The sequence below is a fragment of the Netta rufina genome (assembly GCF_964035555.1).
Source record: "Netta rufina genome assembly, chromosome: 4".
Taxonomy (NCBI): domain Eukaryota; kingdom Metazoa; phylum Chordata; class Aves; order Anseriformes; family Anatidae; genus Netta; species Netta rufina.
In genome coordinates, this window is record NC_140127.1 from 63,748,402 (window position 1) to 63,759,019 (window position 10,618).

General features: G+C 36.3%; 1 protein-coding gene across 2 annotated transcripts; it reads right to left on the reverse strand.

Annotated features, from left to right (window-relative positions):
• Window positions 1-2,221: 2,221 nt before the first annotated feature.
• Window positions 2,222-10,583, reverse strand: LYAR (Ly1 antibody reactive). Of its 2 annotated transcripts, none has more exons than XM_084285800.1 (9): window positions 10,507-10,583; window positions 9,820-10,008; window positions 8,296-8,410; window positions 6,672-6,779; window positions 5,696-5,779; window positions 4,751-5,096; window positions 4,369-4,473; window positions 3,405-3,490; window positions 2,222-3,083 (listed from the first exon to the last, which is right to left on the reverse strand). In XM_084285800.1, exons 2-9 carry the CDS (start codon window positions 9,939-9,941, stop codon window positions 2,949-2,951), a joined length of 1,101 nt encoding a protein of 366 aa, XP_084141926.1. In that variant the 5' UTR covers window positions 9,942-10,008; window positions 10,507-10,583; the 3' UTR covers window positions 2,222-2,948. The 2 variants fall into 2 exon arrangements, with proteins under 2 accessions (XP_084141926.1, XP_084141927.1); XM_084285801.1 differs by lacking the exon at window positions 10,507-10,583 and adding an exon at window positions 10,457-10,499.
• Between the last annotated feature and the right edge of the window lie 35 nt (window positions 10,584-10,618).

Genomic DNA, 10,618 nt, shown 5'->3' on the forward strand with positions numbered 1-10,618 from the left:
TAGTCTCCTCTACCATAGTATAGTATTTCCAGGAACATGCAGAAAGAAAAATACACTAACTTAAAAAGCACATTCCTTCCCCAAACCCCTTTTTTCTGCCAACAGATAATGAATACTACTCTAATAACATATAATGAAGTAATACTTTAATTATAACAGGATCACAATAAACTCCCACTACTGACCATCAATAAGGAGGCATTAATTTGCCCCAGATCTGCCAAATGTTTACATCAAAATTGACTGGCAGCTTGATCTGCTTTACCCTGTACAGAGAGAGGGGAAGAATAAGATGCAGAAGTCACATTTATAGTCCCTCATAGGCGCTACTAATACAACAGTGCCCGTGCACAGTGCAAGTCAGGCATTTCAACCATTAAAAATCACAAGTTACAGTATGAAAAAATGTCAAGAGCAAATAGGGCAAATCCTTCTCAGCTCATGTGTACTGTCATTTTGAGATGATATTCCTTATTTTCTGTTTTAAACCAACATTTAGTGTTTCTGATCATTTAGTCTGCTGCTTTGCCTCATTCCCAGGTGTTGTGTAGTGATCAGAAGTAAACCCTGAGCATGAGACACTAGAACTCTGAAATGACAGCAACCATGTAAATATCTGTTCACCTGCATAAATACAACTGTTGTACAGCTTCAAAGGTTCTTTAGACTCTTAAAACTGTTTCATCTGATACAGATCCTTTTTTTTGTCTACAGATTAGAAAATGCCGATGCTTTCCATGAGCAATAAACTGTCATTCTCCCAACCACTGAAAGGTAGCTTGCAACAAACTCCAAAATATGAATTTGCCATGAATCTTTATTTTTAAATGCATAGAATGAACAATCCACACTGCCTTTAGCAGTTTGACAAAGGAAAAAAGATGTACATGTATCTGATAATTTCATGAGCATGTCACAACAATCTTAAGCCTTTAGTGAAAATATGGGCAGGTAATGCAGGTTGCTGACTAGTAGTGTAACCAGCTTTGCTACTACCCAAGGCACTGGGCAGAGGGAGCTGGTGCCATCCCATTCTCAACTTGACCTGAGCTATGACATGCGCTCCCACAAAAAGGCAATTAAAAGCAGCTGGCTGAGAATGGGGTGGATACAGAGAAAACCAATCCTGAGATTGGCATTTTGAAGTGTAGGATAGAAAGAGATACTACAGCTTAGTTTGAAGGTAGGGAGAAGAGGTTGGAGACATCTCAAATTAGCAGCCACAACCGCAGCAGCTGATGATGACTGCACCTGTGACTGTTGGTGTCATCACAAGAACCTAGGGTATAATTAGCAAAGTACAACAGATGTCTATATTTTTAATATAAATGTGTATAATTTCTACATGTTTGTGTCAAAAACGCGTTATGGTCAACAATGGTGGAAGATAAGTAAGAAAAGGGCATGATTTGGAATGAATTCTAAACAGACAAACAAAAAAACTGTAACAATTCCTGTAACAGAGCTATTTAGGATCTTTATGCAACATAAATATGTGTTGTAAGATTAAAAAGCGAAAAGATTAATGGCACTGTATTAATGTCAGTTTCACTGGCAAGGCCTTATTCATGTCCTTTCCCAAATTAAAAACAAACAAAACAAAAACACATACCAAAGCTTTTGAAATGTGTTTAAATAACTTCTCCAAGTTTCTCCATAGTTGTAAAAAAGTTTTATTCACCTCTCTCCAAAGCTATTCGCATGAATCAACAACAAGCATTTAGTGAGGAGACCTTATAAATTTATTAGGGATTTTTATTGCAAGCTTTCTTATAAACAAAACAAATATATACTCAGAAAAACTGAGTATCAGACAATTAAAGTTTTCACGCTTTTAATATATTCAATATTTCTATAAATTCTGATATTTTAGTTATGAACTTTATAAATGTATACCTGCATAGCTTCCTGAAATCACTACATAATTTTCCAGAACACTATTACCACCTACTGAAAGAAATTTTCACTAGCTTTCCATTACTGTTCTTAAGAGATTACTTCATGGTAAGATATTCCCTGTCTGGAAGTATTTTGCATATGATTAAAACCCTATAAACTTACCAATTTATATATGTTTATAAACTTATAAACATATAAACCCTATAAACAAGTAACTTTTCCCATGTAACTCTGTCTCTTGTAAGGTTTCTGGCCTTTTAAAATTCTTTCAGTGACTGCAACACAACAAATTATGTATACTTTATGGATTTCATGCACAGTCTTTGTATAATTGTAAACTGCAATATTTATTTTATTTAAGGTGGTGTTTTAAAGTCATTTATTTTAGGTCATGTGACACCGCTTACAGCAAAGTTGGTTGCATTACTTGTTAAAACATTAAGTAGCTATGCATGTACAGGTAACAGTCTTTAGATTTTCACTGAATGTGTAACATTATATACACAAACTTGACAGACACAGTAATTATGCATTTTACAACACAGAATTAACTGGTGATGAAAGCCTGTGTATAAAAGCTATAGTGCACAAAGGGGCTAGCAGTCATATCATTTCAAACTGTACCACGACAAAACACGTATTTCCGTAGTGAGGTTTTGAATGTGAAAATTTGCTCTTACAATAGTTTCTACAAAAAGCCACACAATCCAAGTCCTGAAAAACATTCATGCCTATAAATTACGTCCATTACTGGAAGAATTTCAATATAGTTAGGCAACAACTATTTTCAATGCCTCTTAAAACTTGTACAAAAAAATATACTTTTCCATAAAAATCAGAAAATAAAATATCTGAAAACAGATATGCAGCATATCCCAAATGTTCCGTGATAAATTTAGAAAAAGAAGAGGAATCCAGTCTTAAATTCTGCTCTCATACATACAAACCATTTAAACTGAGACCTATGCATGATGTTTGTATACTTGTCAGGAGCATTTTACTCAGTCTCTAAGTCTAAAATGCAAATGTTACGGAAAGTATGAAAACTCTTACTTCAGGAGTTTCACTTTGTCCTTTAAAACTTTGAATTTGGGATTGTTATTCACTTTCTTATTAAATATGGCTAGGATATCCTCTTCTGATTTGTGATGCTCACCAGCTACTGCATAATACTGAGCTATAACCTGCACAAAGAAAGAGGAAGAGATTTCAGTTAGTAAAGATGATACAATAGAGCAATAATACATTAATGTTATTGTATTAAAAGTACCATGGAATCCATCGTGTTATTGTTTCTTTGCAGAATTTCCTGCACTGAATTTCCTCTCTATTCTAGTAAGCTCTAAAAAATATGTCCACCTGACATTCTGTCAATTGATGTTCTGTTAAATAATGTCAAACATATTTGTTTATATGGGAGAGGTTTTTATAAACTTTGTAATTACAGAAAAAAAAAATCTCAAGACCAAAGTAGATTTAAGAACAAAAAAGGTGTTCTACTATACCTTTTTTCGTAGTTTTTTAATTGAAATTTCATTGTCTGGAGCTTGTTTCAGAACTGCTTTGATGGTTCCTTTCCAGTTGAATTTACCTAGAGAATAATTAAGCAATTTATATAATACTGTAAGTAAAATTAGGTATTTCCAAGTCTTCTCTAGCAAGAACCAGCCTTCAACCTACTACTTCTAAAACCAATCCAGCTACCATCACATTTCACTGTTACCTTACTGACCCTACTACAACAGGGTGTCTTAAGTCAGTATGTGCTGTTTCTGAAGATTTTAATAGGATAGCCACGAAGAACCAACATGCTGGGTTGCTTTTACTGAAGTTCTGTGTTTCGGCTATAAAGCAGTAACCCTTACTTAACACAGGAGCAGTTGGGAATATCCCATCTTCCCACCCTTACAGCAAAAACAGAGACTTTCACACAATACCCACTTCAGAGGTCATTAATTGGTTTCCAAAATAAATTAGCAAATTAAGTTTCCAAATACACAATCTCCATGTTCAAGTACAGGTATTTTCCAATAGTAATGAAGTGCATTGGCTTACCTAAGCATAAGTTAAGGTCAAACACAGATAAACCTCAAATTTATGATTCAATGAGCAAAAATGGGGATGTAATAAATACACAAATACAAGAGAGACAAAACTGCCATCATTTTTCTTCTATATTAGCTAAGGTGCATGGCAGCAGGGAAGAAACCTAACGTGGTGAAACAAATATGCCAAATTCCTCACTGTTAGTGAAAGTAAGAGTAGCTAAAGGTTGCTAGCACAAAAGTAACATGAGAGAATTCAGCACCAGGTGTACAGTGTAGCACAGGCTACTTCCTTTGGAACAGAATGCTATGACTGAGGCACAACTTATTTCATAGCTTGCTGCAAAAGTATTGCACTTAAATTCTGCACTAGGTCTTTTGCAGAATAGTTTTTTAACTGCTAGAACTCCCCCTTTAATAATACCTTTATCTGTTCCCACAGTTTCTTCGTTGCCATTGGTGTTTTCTGTTTCCATGTCTTCTGAAATGCTTTCAGTTTTCATTCTCTTCTTTGTGATATGAGGTTCCTCTAGAGGTGAAAATTGAATGAAAATAATATTCACAAAAAAGCAGTAAATTAGAAGAAACATTCTTTAAAGACAGTTTCTGTTCTTGTAAAAGAAGATTGTATTGGCTAAGATGTTCACATTTTGTAAAAGGACTGACTACAACCAGCGTGTTAAAAAAATAAATCAAATTTTGTATATGCAATGTTAATTGATTGAAAAATTCTACTGAAGTAGATTATTGATCTTTAAGGCACTGACAAGTCTCTAACACAATAATACATTAAATAGGATGGATACCTTCTGCATGTTTATGTTTGCGTTTCTTTCTATTTGTTTCCTCTTCTATTTCATTCTGATGGCCATTTCCATTTATTTCAAATTCATTCTCCAAGCTCTCCTTTCCTTTTTTAGACTTTTTATTCTTTTTTGTTTCTGAGTTTGCAGGCTGGTTTTCCAATTTCAGTTCTTTTTTCTCTTTCTTGTTGTTCTTTTGTCTCTCTTCTTTTCGTTCTCTCTTATTCTTTTTCCGCTCAATTTTATCATCTGTAACTCCATTTTCTTTTGCCACTGTTTTTTCCCCAATTTCTGCAGTCTGGACTTCTTCCTTCTCTTGTGGTTTGTCAAGTTCTTTTTTGCTTGACACCTTTTGTTCAAAGACAGATTATTACAATTTTTACATGCCTTTTTTGATAATGCAACTTTTATCCAGTACATTATTCACGAACGCCACCAATATCCTGAATTTGGTCTTAACATCACAGGCAAAGTGTTATCTTGCAACAAAAATCTTTAGATCTGCTTAATTTTATTTTTCTATGTTTTACAAAATATGTTGCATTATGTAAATAGTGTATTTATTACTTTGATACATGTTTAAATACTCAATTCTCAAGGCATTTAAAATGCAGTATTGCAATTTCTAAGCGCACAAGGTTGATGCGAATGCCAGAAAACATGAATATGGCAAGACAGACTATTAGGTACTTCCTACATTAAAACAATAGTCAGCAAACCCTTGTTAGCAGGCAAAGATACTTTTCTGAAACTGCTATTAGCAATTAGTCATATTACCAGAATACAAGTGATAGGCAATGTGCAGCTCAAAGAAGTGTCCATGTAGTCTTTTAATATATGTTTGCTAGAAGTAGTAAGAGTTGTCTCTCCTGTAACTTAAGAGCTATGCAGATAAACATTTTTGACTGCATTCCTGTTGTTTGATATTGAACATCTAACTTAACTTACATCTCTGGTTGCTTCAGAAAAAATATCCCACACCTGGTCTTGCAAAGTTGTGTCAGTAATTCTCAAACTGTTCTTCATCCAATTCTGTGCAGGAAAAAAAAAAAAAACAACAGACACAAGCAATAACTTAAAAAGGTGCATCTCATTTTTTTCTTGAGTACCATATGTCCAATTTTATATTTTTTTTAATTTAAGAATTTGATTACTGCTTGTGATGAAGATCTGGTTGGATGTTTACTTTCTATGAATACCTTATAACTCCATGCTAAACTGTTCTGTTTTGTACCTACATATTAATGCCTATGCCATGCCTTTCAGTTGTCTCACCAACAGTAATCCAGAAGAGGTTAATATTAAAGACTACTCTCAAGTTTTTTAACAGTGCTGGTTGTGTTAATGTCCTGCTAAACCTTTTGGCAGTGGAAGGGGAAAAAAAAAAGGCCTAGTTGTAATTCTTTACTGATACAACATAAAACATTTGGAATCTGCTATGCCTGTGAAGCAAAATTCAGTGAAGCGTCCTTTGGGAGATTGAGTCAGAATGCTGAGCAACAGAAAAATTCTTAAAGAAAGAGCATCTCAAAGAAACCAGAGTCACAGAAATCAGAATTTTTTAAAAATATGTCTAAGAATATGGACATTCAATAGGAATTGCAAATTAAAAAAAAAAAAAAAAAAAGTTTTTAGAAAAATGAACAAGCCTACACATGGAACCATCCAAGCCTAATCTCCAAGTCTGACAAACTTTGTGAGTCTCTGGCTTAACAACTAATTAAAATTGCGCTGTAGAGAGTCCTTCTATAAAAAGAGAAATATGTTTCAAACATATCCTATTTGAAACTTGGCTATTACACTATCCACTTCCCAATGCTCAAATAAAGCAATTTGTATCACCTTTGTTGAAAGAATGGCACTCGCTCAGAAAGTCTATTTTTAAGCTCACTGCACAGACCACTAAAAATCTCTTAAAACATACCTGAAATTTTGCTTTTTTTCTTGGAATGTTATCAAAGATACGCATTTGCTCCAAAATGTTCCGCACTTTAGGGCTGATATTTGGCTTCTTCACTACTTCATGAATTTTCTGAATGAAGAAAACCAGAATGAAATCAGCAAAGCAGCGTAACGATCAAATGATGCGTGCAAGGTATGCAAGTTGGAAATACATTTGACAGAAATCACACACAGACTGTACAGCCTGCTGAATCCACTCAATAAGCAAAAAAGAAAAAAACCACTAACCTTTAGTTTTATCATTAGATTGCATAAGCATCAGTTACCTGTATAAATATTCATACTTATGCACTAAGCAGAGACAAGCAGGACTGCTCACCAAGTTACAACCTATAATAAAAGCATTTTAAAGTAAATTAACTGTACAGTTAATTGTTAAAAAAAATTGTTAAAAAAATTGTTAAAGTTAATACAGTGGAGTCCTGTGAAAAGGGTCTGCATTGATTAAAGGAACCATCAACTGCTTGATTGTTTTTTGTAGAATTTTAATTTCTGGAGTTAACTATGAAAAGCAGGCTCAAGTTACTTGAACAGCACTGCTGCTTGCTGTGGCAGAAAGCTCACACTGTACTCTGAGCTTACCATTATTTAAAGATGCAGCCACTGGAAATCCTTCCTCTACTTGTGAAAATCTGCTTACCGAAAGGTTTTATGGACTTGTCAGTAATTCCTCTCTTTTCTGTGCAGAAGATACTTACTACTGACAGTTTTCATAGCAACAGCATTCACTGCCTTCGAAATTCTGATGATGTTATATCTCAACAACGACACTAACCTGTTGACTTTAACAGTATTTTTTATACGCCTTGAGGATGAATGTAGTACCTAATACTTTGTTGGATTGTCTTCTATATGAGATAGAAGTCAACAAATCCGTGGATAAAGATGAACTAAATTCATATAATGGGGTTTAAAAAACATGCTTTTAAGTTTCTTCTTAAAGCCCTTAAAGGAAACTAATAGCCAAAAGAGGGCAGGTTATTAGGACAGGAATTGTAGGAGACGTCTTCTGTGATCCGTACTCTGCTATTCGACATATTTACAAATGATCTGAAAAGAGGGCAGGAAAATTTTCCTGATGATATGAAGCTATGCAGGATGAGGACTGTGAAGAATTCCAGGAAGGTCTTTAAAACGACAGGGTTTAAGTTGACCACTGGTGCTTAGAAACAAGATCTTGGGGTTGGAATTGCCAATTCTATGAAAATGTCAACACAATGATCAGGAGCAACCGGAAAAAAAGAGCAAAATAATGGACAAAAGTCATTAAGAGCAAAGAAAGAAGCAGCAAACAACATTGTGACACAGAGTAATAAAGTCTACAGTTCATCCATATCTTGAACAGTTTATGTAGTTCTTGTAACCTCATTTCACAAGGATAGAGTGGAACTGTAAAAACTAGAAGGAGATAGATTTGAAATAAACAAGGTGTATTTCTTACCAGCAGGAGCAACAGACCTGCCAAAAGAATGTCGTAAATATTGGGAAACACAGATCTTCGGTTTTATCCAGTAGAGACTCTCTAATATCTTTAACAATTATCATCAACAGTTATTTATCGTATCAGAATTTAATATAAACCCTACCTGAATCCACTCCTGTTGTTTAGCATCTCCTTTGTTAGCTTTGGCTTCAAAATCCTTTCCACCATATTTCTGGTCTTCACTTACACACTTCACATGGTCCTTATAGTCATCACCCCTGAACAAAGAAGATTTTTAACTACAGTTCTGTAAAGCATTTCAGTCCTACAAAACTATGCAACACTTATGTAATCAGGAAACTGAAGTAATAGGTAGCATCTGTCATTTATGCCTCAATACTGTCAATGCTCATGTAAGAAAAGCTCAACATGGTTAAGTACATGCTTATATGACTGCTTACGTTTTTGTCATGCTACAGCATTCAGCAGAAATTTGACTTGCAAAATGAGATCTGAGTCTTCAGTATACTGCTGCATTTATTAATAAGTCTTACACACATTTGTTCATGTAATATGCAAAGCTGTTAGCAAATACTTGTTGTACTCACATCGACACACTTTAAAATTAGTAAGACAGGTAAAAATGCTTGCAAAAAACTAATTTCTAAATACAGATACACTAGCATAGTAATGCACCTTTAATCAACGTGTAAGTGCCCCCAAAAAGGAACAATTACCACAAATTTTTTGTCACTGAAGTAAGTACCTGGAAATAAAACCATTATTTGAGAATAATCTCATTTTCTTAGACAAATACATTTGTATTTTGAAGGCAGATAGTAGCACTGCTTTCTTCTATGTGACAAGAGAGAAGTGCTTATGAGAAGTGACAAGTTCAGCATTTTGTACATTACTGACAATTTCACTCTCTTTGCAGTAGCAGAATAAAAACAGCTGTGAATCGAAAGATGAAATAATAGTTAAAAAATAAAAAACTGCAATTCTGTTTACAATGTGGTTTAATTGTCCTTTGGTCACAGATCACAATGCCTAAGAATAGCAGCTTCTTACTGTGAATACTCTAATGTCACTTGGCTGTTAGGCAACTTCCCAATACTGTATCTTGGAAACCCATAATTTTCCCCAAAGGATTTAAATTTTAATATTCAGCTGCCTAACTTAATACTTCAATTAACATTTAAGGAATGACAAGCATAGCAATATTACTTCTAGCAATGCCTAGAAGTAGTATCCAGTGTGTAGAAATGGTCTGAGTGCATACTCTCAGTGCATATTCTCAGCCTGCTTTATCTAATGCTAACGGCTTTCCCAGCAACATAAATCATGATTCTTGTCAGTCTTATGCCAATGTCCAAGTAGGATCAGGAAAGATACCAAAAGCTGCTCACACTTCCACTCTGGACGAGTAAGTGTAAGGAGTGTTGCTGCACATCTTTCTGCTAGTTCAGGAGAACCTCCAAAGCCCTTGTTCACACTTTGATGATTAAGTTTGAAATAAACGTTCCCACTTAAAAGTGGGAATATAAATTTGAATTATTTGAAAAGTGGAATATAAAATTGAATTACCCAGACATTGCCAAAGTTAATTCCAACACACCAAAGAAAAACTTTAAATTTGTGACACCCACTGCAGAGTGAAGAAGGCTATTTCCCAGAATTTACCTACCAGAAATCCTTGCCACAATCCATGCAAGAAAGGCACTGGCAGTCTCTGCAGATGTTCACATGTTTTTCAACTTGTGCTTTCTTCACAGACTCTCCGCAGGTATTGCACGTGAAAACAACCATGTTGGCGAGCGGGCGGCAGCTCCCCTCAAACAGGCACGCTCCTTCTCCTCCCCACACAGGCACAGCCCTAGAAAGACAAAAAGGAGGGCCTTGCTTTTACAACTTGAAAGAAGCGTTCAGATGGTTGAAAATCGCTGTACATCTAAAACTCATTTTGTCTGGTATCTCGAGCACAAGTGAAACCAGCAACCCTGAACCCTGTAACTGTGAAACCAGTCACTCCCAGGATCTTCTCGTTTGTCCGCAAACTTTATGACTGCCAAACGCTGCTGCCCACCTTTAATAGAAAACAAAAAGCTCTGACTACGACCACCAGCGATTCCTCGTGAAGTTCACCTCTCCCCTTTAACAGTCCTACGGCTCGACTTTCACCAGCGCCTTTCCCAACTGGCTGCAGCACCCCATATCCCCACCATCTCTCTCCCACCAGCTCTCCCCGACCCCGGGCTTTCCTCCCAGCCCCGAGCTGATCGCTTGGCAGGCGGCGATTCCCGGTCCCCCCGAATCCCCCCCACCTCAGCCCCCCGGGCCACCAGGTCAACCCGCTCAGGGCAATGGCACGTGCCTGCGCCCGCCGCCCCGCTCCCGCTCCGGTCGCTCCGCGCCTGCGCCGGGGGCGGCCCTCGGCTCCCTCCGCCCCGCTCCTCCGAGCCTCCGCCGGGGAGGAAGCGGAAAGA